We start from the raw sequence: 11,074 nt of genomic DNA, 5'->3' as shown, positions 1-11,074 counted from the left end.
ACGAAAGAGGGGGAGGCCTTCAACGAGATGGATTGACACGTGGCTGCAATGATGGGCTCAAGTATAGCAGGGATTGTGGGGCTGACGGGGGATCGGGCAGTGTTTCGTTCTGCTGTGCATGGGGTTGCTATGAGTTGGAAACAACTCGACGGCACTTAACAACAACAACAATACAAATAGTTATGGCTACAGTGTTTGTTAAATTAGGACTTTGCATGTGTTTAAAACATGTATAGAACACTCTCAGTCTAATCCAAATAACGCACAATTATTATATTGATAATATATCAATATCAAGGATATATTGAGCATAAAAGTCATGGCCTAAAATGTTTTAATTTTCTATCAAAGTATTAAAGGTGCAACAAAAAATATTTAAACTATTAGAATATGTTTTAGGAAAAAAACAAATCTTTAGTCATTTTTTATTCTGTCAAGGAAAAGAGTAAATATTACTAATATTTAGAAAATACAGCAGGACACATACAGGAGTGCTCAATATGCCACAAGGAAGTGGAAAGATATGCTCTACAGAAATTTTTAAATACATCATAGAAAAGGAAAACAGCAGAAGTTAAAATTAAAGTGACAAAGTTAATAATGATTGATTACTGAAAGAAGGGAAGTGGAAAAATCTTATTGGTTACTGGGATTCAGGACTTTATAAGAATGATGTTGGTACCTGGTCTATAAAACAGAAATAAAAATGAGACTCAAATGTTAATATTGACCTTTTACAGAATACAAATTCTTTTCTCAAAACCTAGCAAGTTGAAATGTACTTTGTGTGCTTTCAAATAGCAGCTGAAGACAAAATCATGTGATTTGGGAACTAATATGGCTTGTAGTACTCATCTGACAAAGCCTCTCCTTTGCTTAGATGAATTGAGGCAAGGGTGATTTGGAGACTTGCCCAGGCACACACTGGTGGCAGAACAGGGACTGGAACTCAGTCCTCTGACTCTCAGCCCTGTGCTTATTCCACTCTTCCAATATTTTTTCTTCTTCTGACTTCAGTATCATCAGCAGCTAAAAAGTTCTGTTCAGCGTTTCTACTCCCCACACGTCTTCTCATTCTTGTTTTCTTCTTGGCCTTTGTTTTTGCTTCAACAGAGGTATGCAACTCAGAGGGTCTTAATTTCAGCATCTTTCTCATTCTCCTATGCCCCCTTCCCCATTCTTACAGCATTTGTATCCCTTCTTTCTCCCCTGGACACTTCTTAGACTCCACATCCCACTTTTCTGTGAATCCAGAAGAAAGGAAACTGTGACTGAGTTTCCACTATGTGCCAGGCACTGTACTAGGCCCTCATACCTGAATTACTTCACTAGTTCATATACAAACCTGCAAGGTAGATATCATGAGTCAGAATTGACTCAAGGGCAAGAGGATTGGTTTTCTGGTTTTACATGCCAGAGACTCTGCTAGCACAAGGCTACAATAGTGAGCAAAACAGACCAACCCCTTTCTTTATGGAGTTTATAGCTTAGTGGAGTAAAGAAACATTAATCAAATAATTATAATGCTAAGTATGTAGTCACAAATTGTGATAAGGGTCCATATAATAGGAAATCCTATGAGGACAGAAATGGGTAAGTAGGAAAATGCTTGATACCAGATCTGAAGGATGAATAATAGCAAATTAGAGGGATTATAGAACATTCAAGGAGCTCTGGCAGTGCAGTGATTAAGACATTTGGCAACTAACCAAAAGGTCAGCTGTTCAAACCCACCAGCCATTCTGTGCAAGAAAGTTGAGGCAATTTTCTTCAAAGATTTACAGCCTGGAAAATTCAATGGAGCAGTTCTACTCTGTCATATAGAGTCACTATGGGTCAGCATCAACTCCATGGCAGTGGGTAATGGAACATTCTAGAAATTGACAGAGGCCATGGATAACATTGAGGGTGAAGAGGTTGAGAATAAGACTGAAAACTAAAGTGGAGGCTGATGGAGCAGAATTAAGGCCTGCAAGTGAAGGAGTAATCAGTGCTTGATATTGCAAGCTGCTGAGTCAACCAGAAGAAAGTCAGCGAGAACGGTAGTCCCAACTCACCCAGTACCCCAAGCATGAACTATACCTGATCCACAGGCATTTCCACTTTTATATCTTGGTCTTCTTTTACTTCTGGTGCCACTTGGGTTTCTGTATTTGGAGTCTGAGCTTTATACACATCACCTTCTGAGGAACAATAAAATAGACATTTTTTAAAACCAATTGAAAAGCTAACATAGATTGTACATTTTCTAACCTAAATCAAGTTATAATAAGGGTGAGCAAAACTTGATTTCCTTTTAGCTTCCTGTTTTATCAAGAAGGTAATCTGGCCCAGTAACCACAGATCCCTCACGGGGTCTAACCTTTCTTTGTTTTCCTATTGCCCTTTGTTTTCACTTCTGTGGAGATACCCACAAGGAGCCCTAGGGGTACAATGGTTCAGATCTACCCAGCAGTTCTATTCTGTCACATGGTATATCTACAAGTCTAAACTGACTTGACAGCACCTAACAACAACAGAGGTATTCAGTTCAGTGGGCCTTGGTTTCAGCATTATCTTTGTGTCTGTCTCCACAAAAGATCATGTACCCTGAAAGTCCTGGTTATCTCTGTGCCCCACCTACTACAATATTCAGTCCAGGTGGTGAAATATACTAAATATCCAACAAATAGGTGTCCTGTTAATTCAATTAGAAGTATGTAAGAAGCAACACTACCAAATGATCAGACATCTAAATCATAGAATATATGTAAGAAAATTCAGTTATATTACCTAAAAATATATTTAAGAACTTGTGTTGTCAGGTTCCATCAATGCAGTTCCAACTCACAGTGACACTATGTACAATAAAATGAAACACTGCCTGGTCCTGTGCTGTCCTCACAATATGTGCTATGCTTGAACCCATTGTCACAGCCACTGTGTCAATTCATCTCATATTCAGACTCTCAACTTTACCAAGCATGATATATCTTCTCTAGGGACTGAACCCTTCTGCAATGTGACCAAATTTTGTGATGAAGTCTGGTCATTCTTGTTTCTTAGGAGCATTCTGGCTGTATTTTTCCAAGACATATTTGTTCATTCTTTTGGCAAAAAAAAAACCCTCACTGTCATCAAGTTGACTTGACTCATAGCGACCCCTCCTCAGGTTTCCAAGGCACTATCACTACAGAGTAGATTGTCCAATCTTCTTTCTGAGGAGTGGCTGGCAGGTTTGAACTGCCAGACTTCTGGTTAGCAGTCAAATGCCTTAGGCACTATGCCACAAGAGCTCCTATTCTTCTGGCAATCCATGGTATTTTCAATATTCTTTCAACATCACAATTCAAATGCATCAATTCTTTTGCAGGCTTTTTTTTTTTTTTTTTTCATTTCCAGTTTTTACCTGCATGTGAGGCTACTGAAAATACCATGGCTTGGGTCAAATGCACCTTCATCTTCAAAGTGACATCTTTGCTCTTTAACACTTTAAACAGGTCTTCCGCAGCAGATTTACCTAATACAGTACATAGTCTGATGTCTTAACTGCTGCTTCCATGGGTATTGATTGCAGATCCAAGTAAAATGAAATCCTTGACAACTTCAATCTTTGGCCCATATATCATAATGTTCTTATTGGTCCAGTTGTGAGGAATTCTATTTCATTTATATTGAGATGGAATCCATACTGAAGACTGTAGTTTTTGATCTTCATCAGTAAGTTCTTCAAGTCCTGTTCACTTTCAGCAAGCAAAGTATCATCTGCATATCACAGGTCATTAATGAGTTTTCCTCCAATCCTGATGCTGTGTTCTTCATTTAGCCCAGCTTCTCAGATTATTTGTTAAGCATACAGATTGAATAAGTATGGTGAAAAATACAACCCTGATGCATACCTTTCCTGATTTTAAACCATGCAGCATCCCCTTGTTCTGTTCAAGTGACTGTCTCTTGGTCTATGTACAGGTTCCTGATGAGCACAATCAAATGTTCTGGAATTCCCATTCTTCTCAATGTTATGCATAATTCGTTATGATCCACACAGTCAAATGCTTTTGCATAGCCAATCAAACACAAGTAAACATCTTTCTGGTATTTTTTGCTCTCAGCCAAAATCCATCTGACATCAGCAATGATATTCCCCATCCCACATCCTCTTCTGAATCTGGTTTGCTTTTCTGGCAGTTCCTGTCAATATACTGCTGCAACTATTATACATATTAATGAGATAAGACATGAATAAAGCCTAATGTAGAGTCTGGTACCCAGTTAAGAGTCCAATAAATGTTAACAGGAGCAGTAGCCACAGCAGTAGTATATTTAAAATTATCTCATTTTAAAATCAGTACTGAGGTTTACTCTTTTAAACATCTCTCATACTCAAAAAGTAAATCTAAACAAATTAGATGGCTTTTGTTTTCATGTTTTCCTCGAGAGATTGCTTTGTTTATTGTTTTCTGTGTCTTTAGTCCTTAAGAGAAAAATATGTCCAGCCATGATGTTTGAACCACCAGCCTTCTGGTTAGCAGTCAAATGCCTTAGGCACTATTCCACCAGAGCTTCTAGAGAACCCTATTGCCTACAGAATTGGAATTTTGTTTTTCTGCTCTCCCTACCACCAACCTAAGAGCTAAACTTTTTATTAATACCAGATAGTTACAAGTCTGGTAGCATAGTGGCTAAGGCACTTGACTGCTAACCAGAAGGCTGCCAGTTCAAACCCACCAGCCACTCCTCGGAAGGAAGATGGGGCAGTTTACTTCCATAGTGATACTGCCTTGGAAACCCAAGGAGGGGTCGCTATGAGTCGGGCCTGACTCGATGGCACATAACAACAACAGGTACAAGTCAAGAAATATTTTTGCAGTAGAAAATTCATCTTAAAAATTCATTCTTAATATGATAGCATTTTTTATTATCTATAGTAAAATGAAATTCCACATTACCTGCACCACTTGTGATTAAAGGTTCTACAAAAGTTTTTTTCTTTCCTTCTTTGGCATAATAAACAGAATCTTTTGTATTAGTTGGTATCTCTTCATATTTATGAGGTTCTTTTCCTTTTGAATCCTCCTAAGGTACAAATTAATAATAAAAAGCATATCAGGAATAGTGACAGACAATGAGCCTTACCCATTATTAAGTATTAGCAAGGGAAGTACAAGGTTCCTTAGGCTAACTAATGGAATGGGATTCAGATACCTCAGAAGAAGCCTTACCTCTAGCACAGTATGGCCTACTCTGTCCCTTACATTTCTCTTCTATAAAGTGACAGTAATAATTCTCTCACTCCCTATCTTGCGGAACATAATGGAAGTAGCATATCTCCAGAGGAAACCAGTTACCCTTAAGTAGATTTAAACTCATGGTGACCCCATATGTGTCAGAGTAGAACTGTGTTCCATAGGGTTTGCAATGGCAGATTTTTCAGAAATAGGTTGCCAGGTCTTTCTTCTGAGGTGCTTCTGTGTGGATATGAACTTCCAACATTTCAGTTAGTAATAGAACGTGATAAACAGTTGCATCGCCCAGGGACTATAGTAGGAGAGGGTGAATTGACTTGATAATTTAGGTGGCCATCTATTACCCGACAAAACAGTGGGATTGTATTAGAGTAATATACAAGTTAGAGGAAGTTTGTCTGGTTCTTTAGAGACACTCTTTAAAGTCCAATAAAAATCACTGTTTCAACAATAATTACTAAACTATTTCTGCTGGAATCTCTGAAAAGGATGAGCATTTCTGATAAAAATTAAAGATGTAGTAGGTTTGTTCTGGGTTACAATAAAGGTGAACTCAGATTTTTTTTTTTTTAATTTACAAACAATAATAAAGCATAATTTGATCACAGTGTAAAGATGAAATAATTCTTATCACCATCTCAATGCTATTCCATAAACTATCTCTATAATACAAACCATCTCTTTTAGGTTTTTATTGGTTTGGTTTGGTTTTCCTTTTTCACCCTTTACAGAAGTATTTGCCAAAGAATATAGGCAAAAGTATATAAATAGCTGTTTCTCTCCAGCTCTCTATGTCACTTAAGAAAATGTCAAACTAAAAACAGCTACCTTATACCATAATGTGGAAATAGTCCTTCAACCTTATAAAAGAGACCAAGCAGAATCTTTCTCTGTATTTTAGGGGGCTTTTCTGAAAGCAGAAATTATTTTCATAGCCAGATCCATCAGAATTGATTTTAGAAACATTAAAAGTTAAGTTGGTATTTGGAGGGGGAGGCAGGGAAGAGGAACTCTGGTGGTGCAGTGGTTAAAACATTTGGGCTGCTAACCAAATGGTCAGCTGTTCAAACCTACCAGCTTCTCTGTGGAAGAAAGATATGGCAGTCTGCTTGAGTAAAGACTCACAGCCTTGGAAATCACAGGGCAGTTCTACTCTGTATATAGGGTCTCTATGAATCAGAATCAACTCAACGGCAATGGAATGGGTAGGAATAAGAAGTAGGACTCTGAAAATCTAGGTGATTCTTTTTAAAATTACCAGTGTTTACTTTTTGCAATACATTTTCCATGTCTTTAGTCTCCAAAACAAAGCCACCACATATTCATCTTATTATGTCTGAAAATAAAATTCAAAGGACAGAAAAAAAGAAATATGACCTACCCTCATTATGAGTGTACAAAAAGCAGCTATGATACAGAGTGAAGAGACCAAGATTTGGAAAATAAACAGTCCAAGCTTTGAATACCAGCTCCCCATTATCCAAGGCAGAGAAATAAGATGAAAATGAGATGCCCCCACCCCAAACTGAAAAGTCATCACCGGAAACAAAAAGAACTTCTAAGGTAGCAGATAAAGGCCAAGTCTGTAAGTGGATTTACCATGTTCTTTAATCCAAATAACAATTAGCTCACTCAGAAGGGTCACAAGCCATAAGAGCATAAGAGCAGCACAAAAGAAAATAGCAGCACAGTTCCTCTAAGCCCTACAATGGGAGGCTGATGTTCTAGCCCAGGTATTGTTCTATCTGTGGCCCAAGCTAACCACAGTGGGAGGGAAAACCTTCCAGATGGCTGGCTTGGATGTCATCAGGATTCAACCCCATAACTCCTTTCTTGACTCTGACCCCATGTTCTGCCATCACCTAGGGTGACCGTGATGATTTTTAGGGTAAATGCATGTCCTGGTCGAAGGACTCAACCACCCAGGCCTATGGTGGATGGTCAGTCTATCTCATTTACCAGTTTTGAGATCTTGGTTAATGTGCTTCTTCCCCCAGACAAAGATTTGTTCTTGTTGAGCCTACACTTCAGGTTTGTGAGCATGCAAATTTGTTTTCAAATTTGCTCCAGAATGGAGCAAATTCACCAAAATAAGAACCACACTCTCTGAATCCTTGTGTATATACAGATTTACATTGGAACTTCAGCATCTACTGGTTGTCCAATCTTTGACCAAACACTGAAAGCAGATTACCTAGTGGACAAAGCAGGAGCTATGTAGGTAAGTGTCAATGAAAATGACATAGTGTATGTGAAAACACCCAGAACATCCTGGCAAGGAATCCCTAAATAAGATGAGTTAAATAAAAGTTAATTTTCCTGTACAATCAGAAACTCAGTTAAACTGCATAAAAAGCAGACACGTGGAAGCAGGCTCTAACATTAGTTCAGTGTGGGTGTGTGATGTGCACGTGGAATCCCTCCCTGACGGGTGCTTGTACTGGAAGCTATTAAACTATTTCATTTTAATTTGTGGCCAGAAAAGACAGGAGGATGACATTAAAATCCATTTTATTTTTATTATTTCATATTCTTATCTAAGCACAGGAAGGAAATTCAGGGTTTAAAAACACTTTATTTCTATGAAATCTAGTGTTATCCAAGGAGTCCCTGGTGGCATAGTGCCTAAGGCATCTGACTGCTAACCAGAAGGCTGGAGGTACAAAACTACCAGCCACTCCTCAGAAGGAAGGTTGGGCAATCTACTTCTGTAGAGATACCACCTCAGAAACCCAAGGGGTCGCTATGAGTCTATTCGACACCACAGCAGTGAATTTGGTTTTTTGTTTTGTTTTGTTTTGCTTTGTTTTTTGAATGTTATCCAAGAGCAACACAGGCTTGGCCTCTAGTCAAGTATTGGCTCAAACATCACTTTCTCAGAACCACCCTGATAACTCTCATTCTATCATCCCAATTCTCTTTAACTTTCTCCCTATTTTTCTCATAGCATTTATCATAGTCCACAGATTATTTATGATGTGTATTATTTATCTTTCAGGACCAGAATGTTAGAAGCTCCACAAGGGCAGAGATGTTTGTTTGTTTCTCCCTTAATGAATTCCAGGACCTAGAACACTTTTTGGACCATAGTTGTTGTTGTTGTTAGGTGCCGCTGAGTTGATTTTCAATTCATAGCAACACCAGGTGACAGAGTGGAACTGCCCCATGGGGTTTTCTATGCTATCATCTTTATTATGAAGATCACTAGGTTTTTCTGCAGAGCATCAATCTTTCAGTTAGCATCCAGTTAACAGTTCTACCACTAGGGCTCCAGCCCAAAGTAGATAGATGCTCAATAAATATTAGTGAAATGAATAAGCAAATTGTGCCAATACAAATATGATCACTCTCTACCTTTAAACATTTCAGGGAGTTTTCACAATTATAGGATAATGTTCAAATGCTTTAGTTTAACACAGAGGCCCTCATGATTTAAACCCAACCTACCTTCGTAGCTTATCTCCTATCCCACTCTCACGCACTCCTTCTCTGCAGGCATGCCAATTACCTCATGACTTTTTACCCACAGTTCACCTCTAACTGGAATTCCCTTTCTCCCTTCTTCCTAACCTACTGCTGTTCATCCTTCAATATACAGCTCATCACCTCAAAGCTCCCTTGGATGTCTTCCTATAACACCTTGACAAATCATTACTAGATTACAGGTCTTTTCATTTGTGTAGTCTCCATACTAATAAATAATAGGCTCTCAATGTGGATTTTTTAAATTAATCAAACATAATAATTGCTCAATAAATCCTTGTTGATTTAATGAACTGAATAAGTAAATGTGGAGAAGTAGGAAAAGAAGAGTTGAAAATCTGATATTCTTCAGACAAGGAAAGGAAATACATATTATCAATTTTTTCTGAAATGAGAGTCAGTTACACACATCATGACAGGTTTCATACATCAAAATGACCTAATATTAAAAGCACGCTATCGATTTAATTCTTTAGTGCATGTTTCCTAATGCAGATAATCTCTTACATAATCACAAAACAGTTATCAAATTCAATATAAAATTTCTGTCTAATCTACCATCTATATTTCATTTTTGTCAATTATACCAATGATGTCCTTTATAGTATTTTTTTTTTTCTCCCTCAAGTAAAGATCCAGTGCAGGATCACATATCACATTTAGATGACAAGTCTCTTCAGTCTCCTTTAATCTGAAACAGTTCTTCAAATTGTCTTTGTCTTTCACAACATTGGCATTTTTGAGAACTACAGGCCAATTTTATTTAATAAAAATTATAAATTCAGCTTTGCCTGCTACTTCTACATAATTAGATTAGCTCTCATTGTGCAAAGGTTAAGTGCTCAATACACATCATAAACCAAAAGATCAGTGGTTTGAATATGCAAGCCTCTCCACCAAAAAGACTTGGCAATCTGCCCCCACAAAGATTTCTGCCTAAGAAACCCCATGGGGCAGTTTGACTCTATTCTGTAGAATCACTATGAGCTGGAATCAATTCCTTAACACCTTATAGCAATAATCCTTGGCTAGAATTTTACACAACCATACCTCCTTCTCAAGGAGTTTTGGTGGTGTAGTGGATAAGGCACTTTGTTAACCAGAAGGTCAGCGGTTCAAACACATCAGCCACTCTCCAGAAGCGGGGAGTGGGGATCTATTTCTGCAAGATTTACAGGCTTGAAAACCCAATGGGGTCACTATGAGTTGAAAATTACTTGATGGCAATGAGTTTGGTTACTTTTGGTTTTACCTCCTTCTCAGGGTATTATTATAAATTCTATATGCCCTTCAGTGGTTTTGATTTTTGCTAGCAAGCTATTCACAGCTTTTCCATTGCATAGTACTCTTTGTCCCTTCCAACTAATAATCTGTAAGACATGCAAATATTCTGCTCCTTATCAAACATTCATGCTCCTAAATCTTATATTTATGCATGAGTCTTGTCCTAATCTATCTTTACATGAATACCCATAAATAAATCTCAATTTTTAATGGAAACCTTAACTATTTAGAAACCTCAAATCATAATATGAATTGGAAAACAAGAAAAAAGGAACATTCATATAGTTCCATTTTAAAAAAGAAATATAATATAACTCCTTAACACTGCAATAAAACCTTACAAATTGAACCATTTACACAAAACCTTGGTATTGCATTTATTTTTCATGGGCTGTGTTCAATTTATAATGTTCTTTTTCAAATGAAGTCTCAAAGAATTTCACAAATATTTAAGTGAGACAAAGCCATAGCTATATTTTTCCAGTTCAATATAACAGAGGTAAATGTTTGATGAAAACTGATGGAGTACATGCCTTTTCCAAAAATAGTGTAATTCTAATTTAGGTATCTAGGGGTATGCTTGCTCTAGTAAACTATTAGACTAATATTAATAAACTAAACATTTCCAAAGGTTGCTGCACAGGAGAATTCAAGTTTTATGACACTCTTGTCATATCTGAGCAACAATATTTACAAAAATGTATGAGGTAGCTCAACTGAGTGAATTCACTTACTTAGTAATTTGTGATAGTTGGAGCTGTATGTCAACTTGGCTGGACCCCAGTTGTGGGTGGTTGTTCCCATGATGGGATCAGATGACTGAGTTCTGAGTGGCGGGTCTGCCCAAGGGGAGTTTCCCTAGGGGTGTGGCGTGCTTGCAATGATATTCCAAGGACAATCTGGAAGAATGGCATTCCGAACTACAGACTTCCTTGAGTGAGTGGCTCACCGCTCGCCCTGGAGGTCTCGGATTCATCTTTTATTGGAAACAACAACCAATATACTTCATGCCAGCTTGAATCTCTCGGCTCTGCTCTGCTTGCGGGAACCAAGGGCTCTGCTCTGCTTGCGGGAACCAAGGC

The 11,074-nt window shown here is 37.9% G+C and overlaps 1 protein-coding gene across 1 annotated transcript in view; it reads right to left on the bottom strand.

The window, feature by feature from the left end:
* DCDC2C (doublecortin domain containing 2C) overlaps positions 1 to 11,074 on the bottom strand; it is a 173,886-nt gene that overhangs the window by 15,026 nt on the left and 147,786 nt on the right. The window contains exons 7-8 of the mRNA XM_007957895.2: positions 4,929 to 5,055; positions 2,083 to 2,183 (exon numbers count right to left, since the gene is read on the bottom strand). Coding sequence (XP_007956086.2) covers positions 2,083 to 2,183; positions 4,929 to 5,055 — 228 coding nt within the window. The remainder of the gene's footprint in view (positions 1 to 2,082; positions 2,184 to 4,928; positions 5,056 to 11,074) is intronic.

Source organism: Orycteropus afer, unplaced genomic scaffold (genome assembly GCF_000298275.1).
Source record: "Orycteropus afer afer isolate SDZICR_OR568_19922 unplaced genomic scaffold, OryAfe1.0 scaffold00821, whole genome shotgun sequence".
Lineage (NCBI taxonomy): Eukaryota > Metazoa > Chordata > Mammalia > Tubulidentata > Orycteropodidae > Orycteropus > Orycteropus afer.
Note: the sequence above shows the minus strand (reverse complement) of the source record. Positions and strands in the feature narration are given on the sequence as shown.